General features: G+C 37.9%; 1 protein-coding gene and 1 non-coding gene across 2 annotated transcripts in view; both read right to left on the bottom strand.

Moving 5' to 3' along the window:
• Positions 1 to 5252: 5252 nt before the first annotated feature.
• On the bottom strand, positions 5253 to 5416 carry LOC128589506 (U1 spliceosomal RNA). The gene has a single exon (XR_008381069.1). It is a non-coding gene; the product is annotated as a U1 spliceosomal RNA (small nuclear RNA).
• Positions 5417 to 9556: 4140 nt separating this feature from the next.
• Positions 9557 to 22847, bottom strand: part of LOC128588175 (testican-3-like) — a 177804-nt gene continuing 164513 nt past the window's right edge. Inside the window, exon 4 of the mRNA XM_053594830.1 lies at positions 9557 to 9750. Within this exon, the coding sequence (XP_053450805.1) occupies positions 9728 to 9750 (23 nt within the window). The 3' untranslated portion in view covers positions 9557 to 9727. The remainder of the gene's footprint in view (positions 9751 to 22847) is intronic.

Genomic DNA, 22847 nt, shown 5'->3' on the forward strand with positions numbered 1-22847 from the left:
CAGTTTTAGCTTCATGTGCATTTAAATATTATTATATACATATTTGGTGTTCTATTTACATATAACTCTTGATCTGATTGGATTTAAACATACCATACTGTTAGTTCTATTACCCGTGCCCCCTTCAGTCCTCATTCCTGTTTTCCCCTTTCCCTGCCTATGGAACTAACTGAACTTATCGTTTTCTTCCCAGTAGCTCATTATTTGTATCTGGTAGGCAGGCCCTGTGCACCCAGGTCTTCGGATGCACCTGTACAGCTCCACACCTCCCCTGTCCCTGGAGCCCACCTCTGACTTCTGCCTGTGGCTGCTGCTGGGCACTAGTCCCCCGCCCTCTCCCAGAAGCAGCTTAGAGATTTTGCTTCTACTTCCGCCCTAGGAAGAAACTGGCAGGGGGCAAGATAGAAGCCTTTTGCTTCCATTCCTCCTTCAGACCAAACGCCTTTTCCTGTCCCTCAGGGTGGCAGGGCTTGCTGCTGTCAGAATCTTCTCTCCACGTGTGTGAGAATTGAAACACCTGCACTGCTAGGCGGTACTGAGAATAAGGTGAGAAAAAGTAAACAAAAAAAAGTAAACAAAGTAAACAAGAAAAAGTAAACAAAGTAACAAAAAGGATTGGGAAGTAAATTCCCCATTTCCAAATATATGTATGGCCACCAACTTCTATATTCCACGTGAGAACCTTTTTGAGTAATTCTAAGTATTCTCTTTCACTCCTTCTCTCTCATTCCCCTTTCTCTCTCTCTCCTCATTAGCACAATCTATGTTACTGTCAACCTGCGTCCCTACTAGACTCTTTGTTTTTCGATGACAGCTGTGTGAATATACGTAAATTTTGTTTATTATCCCAGACCTTTTCTGGGTAAATCTGGACAGTTTTTATTCTTCCTGAAATCGTTCTGTGAAAATGTATCATTAATATGGAAAATGAGAATTTGCAATGTCTAAATAGATTGACAATAAAATGTTTTTATGTTAATTTACTATGCTAGTTATAGAAGTATTGTCACTAGTAGTGATGCCTTGCATTTATCTGTAAAAACTTTTTTTTTTTTTTTTTTTTTAGAGACAGAGTTTCACTATGTCTCCCTTGGTAGAGTGCCATGCATCACAGCTTACAGCAACGTCAAACTCGTGGGCTCAAGCAATTCTCTTGCCTTAGCCTCCCAAGTAGCTGGGACTACAGGCACCTGCCACAGTGCTCGGCTATTTTTAGAGAAGGGGTCTCGCTCTGGCTCAGGCTAGTTTTGAACCTGTGAGCTCAGGTGACCCACCCACCTCAGACTCCCAGGGTGCTGGGATTACAGGGGGTGAGGCACGGCACCTAAGCCACGTAAAATCATTATTAATCATAAAAGAAAAATGGTTGAAGTAAAGGCTTCTGAACTTACAAGTTTTACTGATTTATATTTCATTTATACTGATGTATAGTGTAAAACAACTAACGTTATCAACGTTGAGGTTCTTTCTCCTTGGAGTTTAAGTGCCTCTTAAATATTATTCATAAGAATTCAAATAACTCTTCTCTATCCTATTGACAGAATCCATAAAGGCAACAATGTATGTCAACAATGGATTATTGTTCTCCAACAAAATTCTTCAGCTCTAGAAGGCAGCTGGCTAACAAATGTTTCAGCATTTTGTTAGAAATACTTAAAAACAGTATTTAATTAGAAGATAGCTAAAGAAACAAATTCTTTGTATTTTTTTTAACATCTGAGGTTATTTTTCATGTTGTGTTTTAAACTATTCAAAAAGGGCTAAAAGGGAAGAGCCAGTGTGGAAAGAAGCTTCCTTTTCCACTTATCTGTGTGAAACCGCACTGCCCCCCTTCTGTCAAACTGTTCCTTAAATAATTTGTTATTTATCTTGTATGCTGTTCTATCCTTTTGTGTGTTTTAAACATTGTTTATCTTTCATAGGCCCTTTCTATTCACTGTCAGAAGAATTTCTTGATGCAACATAAATATTCCTACAATTTGTTATTGAAATCTCTTTGAGATGCCTTCAAAAACGTATATTGTTGTGTTAACTCTATCAACCTTAACAGAGTGAAATTTTATTGAAAGTTTTCTTCTTGGTCCTCCTGCTCGCAAGTTGTCTTCATCTAAACAAGAAAAACAGATGAAGCAATGACCCATTGGTCATCGTTATGTCCTGATTGGGATCTCCAGCTCATCCTTGTACCCTTCTCAGTTTTTTGAGTTTTATTTTTTTCTGGAAGTTAAAGCAAACTTAGTGCAAGAATAATAGAACAGTCCTGGCTCCTGGGTGCTGTTCAAAAATCACTTGCTTGCCTGCCCATACTCTCCTAAGGTAACTCAAACAAGCATTCAGGTCAAAATAACAAAATGAAACAAACAAAAAAACCCTGCTGGGCAGACCTTCTCTTGTCTACAAACTGTTGCCTCCGCCTCACCAGCCAGTCTCTGTCCAAACACAAGTACTTGCCACTTCTTCAGGGAGAGGGAGGAGGGAGGGGGATGGGGTTGCGGCATGTGGCACACCTCCTGAGGGTGGGACAAGGGGTAATTTACCTAACAAATGCAATCAGTGTAACCTCAATTCTTTGTATCCTCAATGAATCTCAAACAATAACAAATAAAAATAAAAATAAAAAATAATTATATAACAAGTATTATGAGTTACAATCTCAGCATTAATAGCTTTTTGTTATTTTTTTCAGCTTTTTAAAGGAAGATAAAAATTAATACATTACTAATATTTTGGTTGTCCCTTCTTTCATTTTCTTTCTTTAATGACCCATGAGAAACAACCACAATGAATTTATATTGAAACTGTCACATGGTATTGTTAGTAAAATACTGTTTTGGCTCAGTCTGCTACACATCTTTCTCCTGATATGATATGAGGCATTTTTCCCTCTGAATTTACTTCAGTAAAGCTTGTTTTCCATCGTGGTCCTGTTTCCTGGGGGATGAAAATATCCCCGTGGGTGGTTTTTGGTTCTCCATTCAGGGCCCTATGCACTTCCCCAGCTCCAGCCCAGTCACTGCGTTTTGTTGAACACAGTGCCGCACCCCTGAAAAGACTCAACCACACGTTAGTCTCCTTTGAGTCCCTTCTGACTAGGCCCAACACTGGGCTCTGCTCTCTGTCCCTGCAGAGTCCCTGTTGCCCTGGCCTTCATGAATAAAGCCGGCTTACTGTCTGTGCTGAGTACTAGGACTGTTCTTGCTAATACTCAGTGGGTTAGGGGACGTGGATTATCCTCCAGATGTCTTCCTATTCACTGTCTGCTCAGGGAGGACTTCCTTCCTCATCGCTGCTTCTCCATGAGGTTGGGAGTTTTCTCCATCTCCCTTTTAAGACCAGGGAGTCTGTGTTCCCAATGCCGGTGCTGTCATTTCCCAGGGCACCGGCCTTAGCCACTAACCCTAACAGCTCCAACGCCTTGTGCAGAATTTCGGGACCTGAAACTTGTAATTGCTTTGTTTCACTTAAAATATTTTTATATACATATATGCATATAAGCACAAGCATATAAAATAATGTGTACACAGAATATATAAAAAATACATTAAAAATACATTTTAAAATACATTTTTAAAAAATATATACTCAGTTCAGATTGGGTAACATACTCTTTCTCTGTCAGATATAATAATACCATGATAGTAAATAGAAATTTTACCCCTTAGCAAATTGAATGAGACTTGGAGGATATTTTATATAAACACTTAAATATGTATATATTTAAAACACTTTCTATTAATTTTAATTAAACTCATTAAGATAATATGTATCCAGATACAGATGTAACAAATACTGCAGAAGAAAAAGTCTGTGTCATTTTACCTGGTTTCCTCACATGGCAGTATCTTATAAAATTATGATTATCACAACCAGGATACTGAGACTGATGTAATCAAGATACAAAACATTTCTATCAAGCATCCCTCAAATTCTCTTTTGTGCTGAGCTATTTCTTCTTGCTCAACTCCACATCCTCCTTAACCTCTAGGAATCACTGATTTCTTCATTGGTACAATCTTATCATTTAAAAAATTCAATATAAATGGAATAATATAGTACATACTATGGTGGTACTGACTTTTTTTACTTAGCATAATATTATACAGACTCATCTAGACTTTTGTATGTTTCAAAAGTTTTCTGGGATAAACGCCTAGCAATTTATAGTTGCTGAGTTAATATTTTAGGTATTTTTGAGAAATTTTCAAACTGCTTTCCAGTGGGGCTATATCATTTTGGATTTCCACAAACAGCCCAAGTATTATTCATTTCTCTATATCATCACATCATTATTTTTTATTTCAGTATTCTTACAGGAATGTAATGATATTTCATTGTAGTTTAATTTGAATTTCCCTAATGGCTAGTGATGCTGAATATCTTTTCATGTCCTTATTTTAATCTGCATCCCTTTTTTACTAAAATATTTTTTCATGCCCTTTGGTTGTTTTTAATTTATCTATGGTGTTTTTGAGTGTATCACTTGGTATAGCTGCTTTACTGGTTGCTGGAGATCTTACATCAGAATCTACTAGCGTCATTTGCCCAGTTTGAATGAATAGAAACCACCTCTCCATCACTTCACCTTTCCCCATTGACAATATGTTTTAAATATTTTTTCTACAACACTTAGAATCACATTAGACAGTGTTGTAATTTTTGCTTCAGCCGTCGAACTCCAGGAGAAAACTGAGAAAACCCAACAGGAAAAGGAAAGTCGATTGTACTAGCTAACTCAAGCCCTTGATCATCCTGGCCGCTCTTCCTGTCTGATGTTCCAAGATTCCTTCTTTTTTTATTTTCTTTCCTTTTCAAAAGCTTCCTATAGATATTCATTTAGAGAAGGTTTTGTGGCTACAAATTCCCCAGTTTTCCTTCATCTGAGAGTGTTTTGATTTTCTCTTTATTTCTGAAGAAAAGTTTCACCTGGCAAAGGGCTCTGGCAGACATGTCTTCATTATCACGTGGTGTACCTTGAGCTGCCTTCTTCTGGCCTCCACTGTTTCTAGTGACAAATCCCTGGCCGTACCCACGGTTCTTCCTGTACAGATAAATGTAGTCTCTCTGTCATCACTTCCAGGACTCCTTGGGTGTTTTCAGTTTGCAGACATTGAACTGCAATGTGTGTTGGTATGGATTACTTTGTATTTATTTTGTATGGGTTTTACTCAGCTCTTTGAATGTATTGGTTTATATCTGTTATCAAATTTGTGAAGTTTTCCATTGATATTTCTTTTTCTTTTTTTTTTTTTCTTCAGGGGAAAGCGCGAACGTAGTCCCCCACTACCATAAATTATGCAGTCGAGTTTCCCACATTTGGGGAAATCGCAGGGGTCAGCACATCCGTAGTGCAATGGATAAGCCTCGCCCTGGGAAAATAACCTTCGTGATCATGGTATCTCCCCTGCCAGGTAAGTATACCATTGATATTTCTTTGAAAACTTTTTCAGCTCCACTTGGTTTCACTTTTCTCTCCAAGATTCAAATAACAAAAATGTCATCGATCATTTCTACAGTTTCACAGGTGCCTAAGGATCTGGGTTTTTGATTTTTATTTTAAATTTTCTCTCTATTGATTAAACTGCATGATTTTATTTCTCTATCTTCAATTTACTGACTTTTCTTTCCTTACATTACCATTTCTTTCCCCCATTAACCATTTTCCCTTGGTTTTCTATTTGCCAATCCTTTTATTCTGAGACAAAGTCTTACTCTATTGCTTTAGATAGAGTGCTGTGGCATCCAAATCTCAGACTCCTGGGCTCAAACAATCCTCCTGCCTCAGTCCGCTAAGTAGGGACTAGGAGTGTGCCACCACACTTGGCTAATTTTTCTATTTTTAGTAGAGACACTGTCTCACTCTTGCCAAGGCTGGTCTTGAACTCCTGAGCTCAAGTAATCCACCTGTCTAGGCCTCCTCCCAGAGTACAAGGATTACAGTTGTGAGCCACCTTGCCAGTCTCATCTTTGTTGATCTTTGGATTACTTTGAAGGTAAGACATTTGTTAATAGATGTAACCTATCATGAAAATTCATATACACAATTATTGAATTTACTATAATCTAAAAGAAATATGTTACAAATATAAATGTTATAATACTATGGAATATTACATAATTTATTAATTAAAGAATTTATTAATATTTCAGATATTAACAAGGATAAGTTAAATGTGTGGAAATTACACCCACACACTTTCTGCTCCTACATTTTATTTATTTTATTCTTTTATTTCAGATTAATATGAGGGTAGAAATGATTAGTTATCTTATTTGCGATTGTTGGGCAGAGTTCAAGTTATAGTTGAGTCATTCTACAGCAACATCAAAAATAAATAAATGAGACATAAGCAAGCTAAAAAGCTTCTGCACGGGTAAGATACAACAACTAAAGTGAACAGACCACCTTCAGAATGGGAGAAGATATTTGCATGTTATGAATCTGACAAAGAACTGATTACCAAACTCTACAGAGAACTTAAAAGAGCAAACAATCCCATTTATAAGTGGGCAAGAAAGTGAATAGAACCTTCTCTAAAGAAGACAGACAAATGGCTAACAAACACATGAAAAAAATGCTCATTGTCCCTGATCATCAGAGAAATGAAAATCAAAACCACACTGAGATATCACCTAACTCCAGGAGGAACAGGCCACATCACAAGTCCCAAAGCTGCAGGTACTGGTGTGGATGTGGAGAGAAGGGAACATTTTTACATTGCTGGTGGAACTGGAAACTAATACAGCCTCTAGGGAAAGAAGTGTGGAGAATCCTCAAAGAGCTAAAAGTAGACCTTCTCTTTGATCCTGCAATCTCATTTTTAGGTATCTACTCAAAGGAAAAAAAAGCATTTTACCATAATGACATTTGCACTACAATGTTCATCGCAGCTCAATTCACAATCACTAAGACATGAAATCAACTCAAGTGCCCATCAACATGGCAATTATGTTTTATAATTCCAAAATGTTGAAATCATACATTAATTACTAATTAATGTCTGAACTGTTCAGAGAAAAGACAAAATGATTTTTCATTTTAATAAATGTTTATTAATGCAAGAAAGTGATACTGAACACATGAAACTTCAGCAGGAAAACCGTAAGCCTTTTGGTAACTAATGCCTTGCACAAAAACTACAAACTTAATTCTCACTTTAAATTGTGTTAAATATTTTTCTTCATGCCAAAGTTTATATTCTCATGTGTTTTCTCACATTTCAAAAAGAAATTACTTCCTAAACACTCTGTGAATAATGGAAGAAATCTTGAAACAGTTTCTATTTTTTTTTTTTTTTTTGTAGAGACAGAGTCTCACTTTATGGCCCTCGGTAGAGTGCCATGGCCTCACACAGCTCACAGCAACCTCCAACTCCTGGGCTTAAGCGATTCTCTTGCCTCAGCCTCCCGAGTAGCTGGGACTACAGGCGCCCGCCACAACACCCGGCTACTTTTTGGTTGCAGTTTGGCCAGGGCCGGGCTTGAACCCGCCACCCTCAGTATATGGGGCCGGTGCCCTACCGACCGAGCCACAGGCGCCGCCCCAGTTTCTATTTTTTAAACCATGCTTTTAGGTTAGGAGAACAAACAGACTCTACCAGAAGGTTGGAACCAGGGGTATATTTGTAAATGGCCAAGACCAAGCAGCGAGTCAACAACTTTAATGCCATAATTGATAATGCTCCTGCTCTGAAATTTTCTCACTAAATTATTAACTAGATTATTTTAAAACAATGGGACAAAAAATTATTCTAATATGCTTTTCTTTTACTTGTATGATGGTACATATGATGGTACCCAGTCACCTGTGTTGTTAACAAGAGGACACATTCTGAGGAACGCACTGTCTAGGCAAGTCACCGTGAACAGAGCTCACCCACCCCAGGGAGCCCACTGCACTATTGCTCCCAGGCTATGGTTCATTACGTAAAAGATACCTGAGACAAATGCCAGTAATAATATCAGCTATGATGTCCGACAGTTTGCAAACTTGCTGCGCACTCACTCACATTAGCAGCACTGTACAGGCAGCTCCATCCAGGTTCATAACCTTGGTACATCAGGGCCTCACAGCTGTGTTTGTGTTGACATGTGATGGTGGTGTTCATTATTATTGTTGCATGCTTTTGTGTGTCATTGTGAGAGTGTTGAAGCATGAATTAAAGCAATGAACAAACATTCATAAATTTCTTGTTAAACGTGGAAAGAATGGGAGTGAAACCAGGAACATCTTAGACCAATTTTATGGGGATAATGCCACAAAGAAAACTGCAGTGTACAAATAGATGAAATGTTTTTCTCAGGAGAGAGAAAGTGTCACTGACAGAGAGAGGTCAGGGCAGCCAGTATTGAGCAGAACTGATGAAGACATTGCAAAAATTCATCAGATTGTGAATTCACATTTCAAAAAGAAATCAGCAAAATTGTTAGCTGATTGTGAGAAGCGAGTAAACATGGATAGAGAAATAGGAAATCTTAACTGAAAATCTTGGCCAAAAACTCCTGGCTCTTGTATCACAACAATGCACCAGCTCACATAGCACTGTCCCTGAAAGAGTTTTTAGCCAGTAAACAAATTAACTGTATTGGAACACCCTTCCTACTCACCTGATCTGGTCCCCAATGATGTTTTCTTTTCCTAAAGACAAAGGAAATATTAAAAGGAAGACATTTTTGACGAAATTAAGGGCATCCAAGTAATATGACAGCAGCTTTCATGGTTATTCCAGAGAAAGACTTGTAAATTGCTTTGAAGGGTTGACAAGGCACTGGCATCAGTGCACAGCTTACCAATGGGAACACTTCAATGGTGACTGCAGTGATATCCATCAATGAGGTATGTAGTTCTTTTTTAGGATGAGTTCACAAACTTGTCAGACTTTGTATATTTTTAGATAATTACAGGTTATTTTAATGAATCTTTTTTAAAAATTAGTTTGAACTAAATGTCATAATACAAACACCCTAACAGTAAACATATAAAAAATAACATTAGGAAAATATATACAGGGTTGCCATAAAATTCATGTGCAATTTAAAATAGCTGGTGAATTTTATGGCTATGCTATACAATTCACCAAATCTATATGAAAAAATAATTCGTATCATAATCAGTATTTCAGGCACAAATAAGAACATTATTAGTAATATAGTTTTACAAATAGTAAAATAGTTTAAAATATGGTCTTTTATACATGAGTTCGCTTTCCTTTATGTATCTGAAACTGGTAAATTATAACATCCTAAGTAAATAATCGAAGTTTAATCATGTAGAATACTGGTTTTATTTGTTAGTTTTTAGCATTTTGCTAGAATTTCTTAGATTTATAAGACAACCTAAAAATTATTAATAGCCTAATATACAACCGTAGACTTTTAAACAGACATATTTATAAAATGAAAAACTAGAAGTTTTAAAGAGAAAATTGATTCTAGACTAGATTTTAAAATAAATGTACACCGAACAGTAGCAACTCAATGTTCAACTAAATGTTCCTAAAATGTAGTTCAATCACCAAATATATTAAGTCAAATCAATCTACAGGAAGGAACACTTTGCTTTATTTTGTCAAAAACTTGTTTTCAAAAAGTGACTCTTTATTAGTAGGTAAATGGTGCCCTGTGAGTAAGCAAAAGTAATCTCATTTGTTGTAAAGAGATCAGTAACAGTGGGCGGCGCCTGTAGCTCAAAGGAGTAGGGCGTCGGCCCCATATACCAGAGGTGATGGGTTCAAACCCTGCCCTCGCCAAAGACTGCAAAAAAATAAAAAAAGAGAGATCAGTAACAGAGAAAAAGGAGAAAAAAATATACCAAGCTTTCATTTATATCAAAAGGTAAATGCAGTCACTGGAACATTCCTTCTAATGTGCTGTCAATTTCCTTTTCAAGCTAAGTGCTTTTTGTTTACCAGGTTAAAGGCCGTTTGGGAGGAGTGAATGGAATCTCATGCAAGTGCAGCCTTTTTATTTATTTATTTTGTCAGCTATCCAGGATACGGAAATTTATGTTGAAAAATTTACTCAACTTCCTTCTTCAGAAAATTTAAGGTTTCTGAGGAATACAACACATCTGTACTTTATAATTTCTACTACTGTAAGATACTTGACTACACTAATCTTGCAAATCTAAAGGATAACAGTGTTGCTGCTCTGTTTCAAAATATGCAGGTATTTCTTCTTCAATGCTCAAAGGAGCAAAAAGCACTGGAGATTCCGCTCATTACATCAGTAAACTGTTCTCATGCTGGCCTGGACTTTGGAGAAAGCACAGCAATTCCAGATGACTTTGGCCACAATTTAACAAGAGAATCCAAGATTTTTTTTTAAAATAGAAATCATGTTTACATTTTTACAGCTTGAAGTCACATTTTTTCACATGATTTTGATAGCCTAACACCAGCCATCTCTGTATAGCTCAGCTTTAAAAAAGACTGAGGAGGCAGAAATTCCCTATTTATAACACAACAAACAGAAAAATGAAAGAATATCAGTGAAGATGGGATGATTCATATATCATTCACATAATTCACTGATGTCTAGTCACGCAGCCAAACTTGGGAAATATTAGTATCATTTGAATTCTTTAAATATTTAACAAAAGTGCTAAAAATCAAAGCTAGGAACTTTCTGTTTTGTAACCCAGAATCAAAAATCACAATCAAGTTTCCTAGAAATTATAATGTTCTTAAAGCTCTGTTGGATGGCGGTGGTCTCACTGAACCATCCAAAAACTTGTGGATAACAACCTGAACGCCAATCATCTTGCAGTATATCATGGCTACCACACTAATTCCCACACTAATTCCAGTATACAGTGTGTGTGTACACAGAACCACACACAAGAACTTTATTTGGGTTAAAGAGTACAAATGTTTGATTGCAAAGATGGACTACAGTAGAGCTTTCCTCACTTGGGTCTTCAGTCCGCAGCACAGACCACAGGCCAGTGAACCCGGGAAGAGAACTTGCACTGGACGCTGAAGGCAAAGGGGGAAACACTAGAAGCAGCTTGCCTTTACTTTCTGCAGGGTTTGCAGCAGACTGAATCAGTTGTCCCTAAGGCAGACAGAATTCTTTTTGTTACAGGTGGTGTTTTGAGATGCTTTGAGACATGAAACACAGAAAGAGAAATGGTCAGTGGAAATCTTCTGCTGGAAGTACTACGAAAACATTCTGATTTGAACCGCTTGGGGAGCTGCCATGTGCTTTGAATGTTCTAGGCTGAATAATTCCTGAATGGAGTACCTGGCTTCAAAAACAGCCAGATGAACACAGTAACCAAACATCTGAGCTCTCCCTATATGTACTTACTAATGAAATATGGCTATGGCTAGACCTGCCTCCTCTTGGTTCAGAGCCTTAAATATGGGACGCTTGTGCTGAGAGCTCTGAGGCGGCCCTGGGAGTAGCAAACAAGCCAGTGTCTGGGGAGGGCACCCCGCAGCTAAGAGTGCAGATGCGATCGCTCCCTGCACACTAACATTCTCATCCTTTCAGGCAATCTCTTGATTCCGAGCCCAGTATCTCACTCTTTCTGTACCATTACCTGGGTCATACATCAGTCACATAATTCACTGATGTCTAGTCATGAACATTTCCATTTTCTTCTAACAGATGAAATAAAATGTCATCGCTCACTTTTCAATATTCATTAACACCAAGGACATGATTAGACTTCTTCTTTTTGAGGAAGTCAGGAATTGATACAAGTTAAGGGGCTAACATTTTACCAACATGCCTGTGAACGTGAATTTAGTTAGGAAATTTAGAAATACGTGAGTATATGAAACACATCCCTTGCCATTGAGGAGACGATAGTTGGTTGTGGGCCCAAGAGACAGCACTTCCCAGAGTGAGGCAAAGAGCTACGCTTGGTAACACAGAGCTGCGGTTTAATATCCTCGTCATTCATTCCCGTGACTATCTGCGTGTTTATAAAGTCTGCACACGTGTAACGCAGAGCTGCGTTTTAACATCCTCGTCATTCATTCCCGTGGCTATCCGCGTGTTTATAAAGTCTGCTCACGTGTGTATGCTCCTGTCAGTCTGCATGTTACATGTGAAGGAGACAGTAATTCTGTCATTTAGTAAAAATAAAAAATAAATTTTAAATATTTTCATTAAATACTACAGTGGATTGTTTTATTCACCCTGTACTGTGTTCACTTTGATGCAGAAAAAAACGAATAATATGCACAATTAGAAGAAAATCAATACTTGTTGGGGGGAAGCTTTATGAAAGAGAACAAAATTTAAAGATGCCTTAATTGACAGAAACAACATTAAAAAGGTGAGTATAATCCTTTTTTATAATTTCGTTTCTAATTATAGAAATAAAGTAATTTCACTTCTAATTGTAGAAATAAAAGGATTTCCAATTATAGTAAAATATACATAGCATAAAATTTAACATCTTAACTATTTTTAAGCATTGAGTTCAGTAGTATTAAGTGCATTCACATTGTTGTGTAATCACTAGAACTCTTTTCTTCTTGCAAAACTGAAATTCTGTAGTCATTGTACAAAACCTCCCAGTTCCTCTGACCTCAGTTCCGGCCACTGCTGCCGTGCTTTACATCTTCACGAGTTTGGCTGTTTCTGTGACACATGTGAGTGGAACCATACAGCGGCTGTCCGCTTGTGACAGGTGTAGTCACTTACCACGGTGCCCTCAAGGCTCTTCTGCAGTGTAGCAAGTGTTGGGATGTCAGAATTCTCATCATTTTTAAGGTGAATAATTTTCCATTATGTGTGTACCACACTTTGTATCTCCATTCACCCCCTGAGGGATACCTGCAAGTTGCTTCCAACTTTCTGCTGTTGGAAATGATGATACCATGAACACAAATGCACAAATATCTCTTTGAGACACAGCTTTCAATTCTGCTGAGTATATACTTCAAAGTGGAATTGCTGGTTCGTATAATAATTCTATGTGACAGTTTTTGAGGAACTGCCATCCTGTCTCCCACAGCTGTGGCACCATCTCGCATTCCCACCAGCAGCCTATAAGGGCACCTGTTTCTCCACATATTCCCCAAAGTTGCCATCTTCTGGTTTGTTGACAGCAGCCATTGCACGTGTATAAGGTGGTGTCTCACTGTGGGTCACTTTTATGTTTAAACAATGATAAACAGATCAGATTAAAATGAAAAGTTTCTGTAGTGAAAGTTCTATGCAATAACTTTGTCATACACCAGGGTCTGGAGTGTGAAGGACCTTAATTGTGAAGCTAAATTGACTTCAGGGAAAAGGAAGTTAGCAGAGCTTTTAAAGGAAAGAGAAATATGTAATGTATTGACACATTGTGTAGGACTGACGAAGTAGATGAAAGACTCAAAACACACTGCTAAAATGGTAATGGTTATGTTTTATGGCTGTTTTCAAAATATTAATATAACTATTTTAAAATGATATAAATTGTGTCTACCAGTCAGAATTAGTGGAACTATCTTTGGACTAGATGTAGGGAATTTTGATTTTCAATCTTTTTACTTTTATGACTTGATCTTTTTTGTTTATCAAGAGCTAGGATCCTAACCACAGTTACTAATTCTCAAAGCAGAATTTTGAATTTTTACGGTACATTTTGAATGTCATCCATTTAAATGTTCAAATAAGATGCCAGTATTTCTAAAATTTAAGTTACATATTTGTATTTATTCAAAATACAAAATAGTAATAGAGAAGACACTAAAATAAAACAGGCAATACGTGAAATTTAAGATCAAATGTAATAGAAGCGAGGAAATATCCTATTATAAGGAGACCATTTTCTAAATTATTTGCATCCATTTTAAAATGAAATTTCAAATACCACCAGTATAGACTTTCTCCTGAGTTGAGTTCCTCGTATTTTATAAACTATTTCTTACAGACCACGTGCTTTTTGAAGCTAAAATAGTAACTGTCCAAGGCCACAAGAATAATATTTAATTTGCAAAGCAACAAAGCACTAAAAATCTCCTTCAAATTTTCATTCAGAAGCTTCTGAAGTATCTCCCGCGGTGGGTAAGGGGAACAGACAGAAGTGTGCAGACCCCCGAGTACGCTACAGACAGATCCGCTAACAACCACCCCACAGTGAAGCACACACTATTTCAATGTGAACATAAGGCCGACGTTCAGAACCACGTTAGGTTGATCAAGGTGAAAGTGCTGACATTCTGGGACTTTCATCTACAAAACCCATTTTCGTGTGGATCAACTCTGTGTTCTATTTCTCACTGGCATTCTAACCACTGTGGATACCCTAAACTCACACTTAAATATTCCTGCCCAGAAAAGCCAAACAAATACAGAACTGTCCTATATTAGCAAAGCACAGAATACTCAGATTGCCACGATACTGGAGTTCAAGTTGTATGCAGGGCTCCGGCGGAGGGTGCCTCGTGTGCCCCTGATGTTCCCCAGCGGCCCTTTAACAAGTGTCTGCACAGCATTCTCTGAATAAATACGTGATTTGCTTGTAAAACAAGTATGTTCTATTTTCATTTGCCCAAATCCTGAGATCTCACTAACACATTATGTGTGGTACTATTTGCTCAGCTCTGTTCATTGAGCAGAATAATTAAGAAATACCTAAATGGTTTCAATACACTGGATTCTTTGAAACTATTAAACAAAATTATAAAAATTCATGGTCTCATCAACTATAATTCATTTCAAGATTTCTGTCAATAATATTTACAGACTGTCCTTACATATGTAAAATATTATGTGCTATCTTTCTATAATATAAGAATTTAATTCCTAAAAAATTATGTTATCAATATATTGTGGAAGCAATATTTAAATGGGAATAATTTATTTATTTTTTTGTTAAATCATAGCTGTGTACATTAACGCAATCATGGGATACAATGTGCTGGTTTTATTTACAATTTGAAATGTTTTCATCAAACTGGTTAAAATAGCCTTCATGGCATTTTCTTATTGTGTTAAGACATTTATATTCTACACCTAGTAAATTTCACATGTACCCTTGTAAGATGCACCATAGGTGTGGTCAATTTAAATTATTTAAATGCTGAAGCAGAGCAGGCTGGGAGGTTAAGGAAGGTGGATTTGTTTTACAGCTGGAACTGCATTTGGAAGGAGGGGCCACCCAGATGGTTAACCAGCTTTTGGCTAAACTGACCAAACCCCACGGAAGCCCTCCCAGCAAGCTACCTTGGAGGGAGCACATTTTGCCGTGATCAACACTAGTGTGTCACCAGCAGTAATACCAGTTCTGTGGATCTTACACGAATCTTCATGGCCTTCACCATCCATTGTTTGACAAATAAAATATAAATTTAAAAACACACATACACAAAATCCATACAGGTGACCTCTGTACAGGTTGATTCCATTTTAGAGTTGGAATAAGAAATCAGTGTGTATGTTTGATTCATTCTGCCTTTGAAACCCACCCAGATGTGACTTCCAAATGACTTCATGCCTCCTATGTGGTGAGTGCCTAGGAATCTAACCACACACTCACAGCATTTGAAATTCGATCTGCCCCTAAGATGTCCTGCTTTATTGTGAACATGAATTCAACTGAGTTAATTTTTATTGATATCCTAATGGGCAAGGCACTCTTTTTTGTTAGTCTATTATATATCTATGTTTTTTTAATTGACACGCATAAATATATATATTTATAAGATATGCTGTATTGGTACTTTATGGAATGATCAATCAAGCTCATTAGTAAATCCTCAAATATGTGTTATTTATCATTTCTTTGGGGTGATAATATTAAACATCTCCTCTTTTAGCTGTTCTGAAATACAGAATGGACATTTACTATGTTAAACTATTTTAAATTGGACACGAACTTTGTGCCCACCCTGTATACGATTACTATTCACTATGGTCCCGTGCTTCGCGATGGATCTCTGGGAGTCTCCTGCCTCTATCAGCGGTTCTCAAACTGTGGGTCAACCGTCAGGTGAACCCTCTCAACGCTTTGGTCTGTATTAAAGGGTTGCAGCATTAGGAAGGTTGAGAACCATTGTCTGAAACTTCATACCTACTGCACGCAGCACCACCTCTTCCTGCCTCTCAGCCTCTGACGGTCCTCACTCTTCTCTGCACTGGTGTGAGTTCAGATCTTCTGGACCCCTAGCTTATTTCACTGAACACATCCTTTACCTTCCTCCATTTGACTAAGCGTTTTGTGGATCATTTCCAGGGAAAGTGAGCAGCAGGGAAGGTGCTTTGTCTTCTTCAACGTCACCTCTTGCCCCTCCCCGAGCTCAGTCTCTAGACCTGCAGCCTAAGCATTCTCCGGGCAGGCTGCAGGAATCTTAGGGTTAGAAATGCACGTTTTCAGGCACTTCCCCACACCTGCACAAGCAGAGACTCAGGAAATGTGAGCCCCGAAATTTGTACTTGATTATCCTCCATGCAGTTATGATGCAAGATTTTCCTGGCACATAGTAGGTGCATAATCCAACGTTACAGGAATTAAGGATGGAAGTAAAGAGAAAAAGTAAGGCCCATGTCTGTATTTTTTTTTTCTGTGTATGCAAAATGCTGAGTAAAGGAATGACCTTCATATCCTTCAGGTGGGAAGACGCTGGCTTTGCACCTGGCAGTGGTCACATGGCTCTCATCTGTTTTCCGTGAACTAAGCTGAACTTCATTTTCATTTTGTGTATGTGTGTTTTTTAAATTTATATTTTATTTGTCAAACAATGGATGGTGAAGGCCATGAAGATTCGTGTGAGATCCACAGAACTGGTGTTACTGCTGGTGACACACTAGTTTTGATCACGGCAAAATGTGCTCCCCTCCAAGGTAGCTTGCTGGGAGGGCTTCTGTGGGGTTTGGTCAGTTTAGCTGAAAGCTGGTTAACCGTCTGGGTGGCCCCTCTTTCTAAATGCAGTTCCAGCTGTAAAACAAATCCACCTTCCTTAACCTCCCAGCCTGCTCTGCTTCAGCATTTAAATAATTTAAATTGACCACACCTACGGTGCATCTTGCAATTATGTTATCAATAAAACTAGGGAGAAAATTTAAAAGTTAAATGTGAGTTTCCAGTCATAGATGATTTGAATATACTAGAAAATAATATTTTTCTGGAGAAGTATCACAGTTAAAATTTTTATCTTTCCAGCTCCAAATATAAAACCATTCAGATGCTCCATTCATATGCAGAGGAAGGAGCACAGGATTCTCTGTCAGACAGGCTCATCACAGCTCTCAAGGGAAGTGTTTATACAGTCAGGCCATGGCTTTTATTATTATTATTATTTTTTTTAAGAATCATCTGTAGTACCCTATTCTGTTAGTATTATCTTCTTTTTTTTTACATGAATCCTAGTAATGACGTTACAATGGAATAAATATGTTTCAACCTATGTTGTGTAAATAGAACTGACCCCAGAGTAAGATTCTTTTAGCTAACATATTTGAGTTCTAGCACTAACAAAGCTGGCTTCCTAAAATAATTGTGTAGCACATGGAAAATACATTTTTAGGTGTATTCTTGTAGCACCCAGCAAAGCTCCTGTGTGTGGAAGACACTTGATAGATTCTTTTAATTGAATGTGATTTCTTCCATTATTATCTGTGGCCCACTACAGACCCAATTTAATATCAAAGAGACAGTAGTCAATTACCATTTGGGATCCTCAAGAACATTCTATTCAGAATTTAAGAGGACCCCTGTTTTGCCAAACTTCTTGTGAAATCTCATGCTGTGAATTTGAACAGGCTCCCCGCTGTCCGCATTCTCCACCCTGCCACATGTGACCTCAGCTCTACCCTGTCAAATGAGACTCTTCCATGAAGCCATTCAGATTTTTCTGAACTGCAACAGAATTTAATACCCACATTTTTATAGTACTTATCTGCCTTTACTTTATTTCACGGTATTTATGTATAGATCAAATAGCCTGTGAATTCTTGGAAGAGAAAAAAATCTACATCTTTCTTAAAACTATATCTGCCAAGGAGATCCAGCTTTCAAATAGTTTTTTTAGTAAATCAAAAATTTAAACTCCACACAAGTATTTTTTATTGACTATCAAGTGTAATATATGTGAAAATATGTGAAATGAAGTCATTTATTAAAATAAAAAAATAGAATAACTCAGAAATTCTCCAAGAAGGCTGAGAACTACCAGATGAGATATTTCATGAGCAAAAATATAATATCTTTTACATAGAACAAATATATATTTACATTATTTCCTTCCTGCTCACTTGGCCTCTTTTCACCATGAGTGCACATACATTCATTTCTATGTGTGTGTGGTATGTGCATTTATATACTTGTCATTCTCTGTGTGTAAGTGTATTCATACCACAGCCACATAACGTTTCAGGCAAGGGCAGACTGCATATATGGCAGTGACCCCAAAAGAGTATAATTGAGCTGAAAATTTTCTACTGTCTAGTAACATCAAAGCACAAGGCACTGCCTTTTCCACATTTATGTGTGTGTTCATACACAAATACTCATCACCATGTTGTAACTGTCTGGTGCTGTCCTGGTCTGCAGCCCGGGAGCAATAGGCCGTGCCCAGGTGAGGCCCAGGTGTGAAGCAGCCTGCATCGCCTCAGCTTGGGCAGAACATTTTATGATGTTACATCATGATGCAATCTAACGACGCCGTTCCCAGATCGTATCCCTGTCTTTAAATGTATGAATATACACATCTGTATAGAAGGCCTAGACTGGTGCGCTGATATAAAAATACATGAACACTGCTAGTATTTCTAACATATTTATATCTTAACTACATCTATTCTGGAGGAGCAATTACATTCTTAGTCAACTTGAATTGAAAATGTTACAAATGTTATTTACCCTACTTAAGTAATCAATTACAAAGAAAACAGATTGGTCTGGGATATTTTGACGAATATTGGACAAACAATAGACACATCACATGATAAGTAGTCTTTGACTGTGTGCAGGAACGTGTGTGTGCGTTCACCCCAAATGAGGGTGAGAGGGGGGCTCTGATGCTTCTTGTCTCTTCCCCTCACGAGCTCAGGACACCTGTGTGCCTGGTGCTGGGAACGCCTCACATGCTGTCTTCCAGATCTAGCTCTTTAGAGCTAGTGCTGTAGCATTTTTATACCCTTAACTGCACATGAATGTCAGGAATATGAGCTCTTTGAAAATTCATGCCTCTTAGAATCAAGTAGAACAAAATCATTATCATGAATTTGATGATCTACCCATAGTCAAACTATAATTTTTCTTTGTAAAGAAATTGGAAAGGCGGATATTCTAGCACTAGGGGGGTTACTTGTACTAAATAGGCTACGTCTTTAGAAATGGAGCACCACATTTGAAAATATCACTTTCCAGAGATACTCTAGCAAAAACCTGCACTGTCAACAGTAGGACAGCAGATCTCTCCTATTTTTGTAAATAATATGCAAAAGAGTTTATAAATGTATTAGGGACAAGAACAAAATATTCAGTAGTATCTATCAAGAAGAGCAAAATCTTTTTAGGCTAAACAAAGTGGCCAGAATTTATCTTACAGAAAATGCCAGCTGGAGTGTAAGAGAAGCTGATAAAACCAGAAGTGGTTCCCCCAGGGTGGCGACGTGTGTGCTCATAGCAGGCTTAGTGTTCTCATAATCTGGGGTGGCAGGCTGCACATCACCTAAAATGTGGTAAGTCAAATAAAAACAGCTATTGATAGGGAATTCTGGGCTTCTGCAGGGAGGATTATGCTTGCAGTGATTCATACTGGCACTGATACCCACTTGACCAGTCTGGCGCTGTTTGCATTAAAATCTTTCTTCACTAAGTATCATGGCACCAATCACTTCTTTCCCGTGGTAGTTGCATTTTCAAATATTATCAGCCAGGAAATTTTTCTACTACCAAAACTTTTAGCAGCGATCAATTTGTTTTTACTGGAGGGAAACACGGAACACAGTGTTTAAAAAGGAAGAGAGAAGGAGAGCTAGAGATAGCCCTCGCTTAAGTACTGAGGCTACCATTAAAGTGTTGCAAATAGAAATCGTGAGATAGGATCTTCAACTGCACAGAAGCTCTTCCAGAGGAGTGCCAGCCAGGGATGAACGAGCTGGGATAAACAAATGAAACTCATTCAACAATACAGGATCGGGAAGACAGCAGGTGAGACGTCCCCAGCACCAGGCATACAGGTGTCCTGAGCTCGTCGCCAGCACCAGGTACACAGGTGTCCTGAGCTCCTAAGGGAAAGAGACAGGAGGTTTCAGAGGCCCCCTCACACCCTCGCCCGGGTGAATGCACATGTTTCTGTATAAACAGAGCCTCCTGCTACCTTAATAGCTTTATACGCATAAACCTCATAGAATTCTCATTAGTGATTCTCAATTAGTTCTTTTCTGGGGACAGTATAAACTCTGGGATAAGAATATTATTTTGGGAGCCATTACACATAAATATTTTACTGGCAATTATTGGTTTTGCTTCCCTTGGAGAGTAGCTGGACTAATTAGCTCTCCTGGCTCCGAGAAGGGAAACTAACCAGGATTATCCAAAAGCCGTGGTTCTGATTCTGTGTCCACGAGGACAGTGTCTTCACACCGACCTTCCATGAGACACCATGAAGCAATGAATTCAATTGGTTTGACTCAGTCCCACAAAGCACGATCGCGTGTGCTGAAGGCAACTCTATCAAAGAATAAAGAAAGTCTCCCTCTCTCTACAGCTTTCCTCTTCCTTTCTCTATACCTTTCCCAAAGTCTCTTTACTACCCTGTTTCCCCGAAAATAAGACAGTGTCTTATTTTAAGGTGTGCTCCCAAAGATGTGCTAGGTCTTATTTTCAGGGGACGTCTTATAGGTCCTGTAAGTAGGTCTTATTTTCAGAGGATGTCTTATTTTCAGGGAAACGGGGTAGTAATGCTGCATACATTTTGGCTTAGATACACTTCAAAATAAAAGCAAATTCCATTTTATTGTATTTCTAGGTCAGTACTTCTTAAAATGGCAGAAAACCCTATTTCGGTAATGTTTACATATAACTCCAAGATTGCCCTGAGCAGTATGTTTGTTGAAGATTGAAATCAAATAAATTCCCTTTGCTGTGTGGGGTCCCCACTGCCTCTCTGTGCTATGTATACAAGGCTCTCTCCAGCCCGGTGCTCCAATACACAACACCTCCCAAAAGAGCTGACCTCTGACCACATGCTGGCCATCTGCGGTATACTGGAGTTCCAGAGAAACGGACTGGACATTTCCCTCCCTGAGTGCAGATTTTTGTTGCAATGAAAAGTTCCAGAAAGTCTTTATAAAGCAGTGTTTTGGGAGCAGCAGCAGATCTTTTCAGCACTTGCTCGGTGTGAGGTTGCCCTTGACATTCTTCTTTTATTCCGCATTATAATTTGCTTTTACATCTGTGGATTCATTAGCTTCACTTTAGCATTCCCCAGGTAGTATTTTCTTCCCTTTCGCCCCCCCAGACATGCACGGTAGCCTGCGTGATGGCATCTGTTCAGTAGACAGACTGCTTAATCAAATTAACTTTTTCCTTGGTTCTGTTAGTCAGCCATTTTTTAGGAACAGCATCTTATATCCAGTAAATGTGTATAAATTCAGGAGTTCATGTAGTTAGGTAGATTGAAATTCAATCAAAAGACTGAAGTAGAAGTCCAAGTGATTAAATCCAGAACGAGCAGGTGGGAGGCAGGCTTCCCACCGGACACACGTGGTCGCCTTTTGAAACTTTGGGTATATGAAGGCAACCAAGTCAGGATTCTTAGGAGGGGAAAAAGAATATTAAAAGAGATGAAAGGTAGAAAACCTATGGAAAAAAAAAAAAAACTTGACTGTAGCAAATTAAGTAGAAAATAATAGAGAATATGTTTGTTAAGTTCATGGGCTCATATACAAGTAACGTGACATTGGGAAAGTAAAGAGAATATAACCAGCTTGGGGTTAGAAGTTAGTTTGGGTTTGAATTTTATGATGTTATGTTACAAAATAACTTGAACTTTACACATCCAAATATTCTCTTTGAAAGTCACTTGTTATGTTTGCTAGTTACTTAAGAATTGGAACAATCACTTAATCTTCCCGAGTGGCCATTAGAAAGTCTGTGAAATGGCTATATTAATATTCTACAAATCATTTTAATTATTCGGTTATACCAACTTTCCCCTTTTCTAGAACACAAAGGCATTGAATATGAGCATCCATCTAGTCCTTTGCCTGCTTTATTTTTCTTTTAAGCGTTTTCTATAGACATCTGCTATTGTTTGATTTTCACGTTTGCCCATTGGTTTCAATTGTATTATCATTTAAAACTTGTAGTCAAAATTGTATTTTTTTTTTCTTTTTGCAGTTTTTGGCCAAGGCCAGGTTTGAACCCACCACCTCCAGGATAAGGGGCCAGCGCCCTATTCCTTGAGCCACAGGCGCCACCCACAAATTGTATTTTTGCATAGATAGAATTGTTCCTTTTGGCATGTTACTATGGCTAGGCACCAAAAATCCAACTTAAATTTATTGTACTGGGTTATGTAGTATTAGCTAATTTATATAAACTGTTTGGGGTTTTGTTCTTTTAATTAAAATTTTAAAAATGTGGGTATAATATTTATCATATTGATCTTCTAACTCATAAGACTGTAGGGAGTATCAAATTATAAAATGTAGTAAAGTGTTATCTCTAAATCACCAAAAATATTTTTTCAATTATTAACATCTCTTGTCAATTTTCTTTTATGAACTAATCAAATCAATAATTGTAGCTAAGTTAGGCAAAGTAGAGTATCATAAATACAGTACAAATTTCTAGGAGAATAAATCTATTGAAAAAAGAGTTTCAAATGTAGCTGTGCACTGTTTTTTTTTAAAGTGTGAATACTTAATCAGATATGCTGGTTAGTCAGAATTAT

The sequence above is a fragment of the Nycticebus coucang genome, chromosome 6 (genome assembly GCF_027406575.1).
Source record: "Nycticebus coucang isolate mNycCou1 chromosome 6, mNycCou1.pri, whole genome shotgun sequence".
In the NCBI taxonomy this organism is placed as follows: Eukaryota; Metazoa; Chordata; class Mammalia; order Primates; family Lorisidae; genus Nycticebus; species Nycticebus coucang.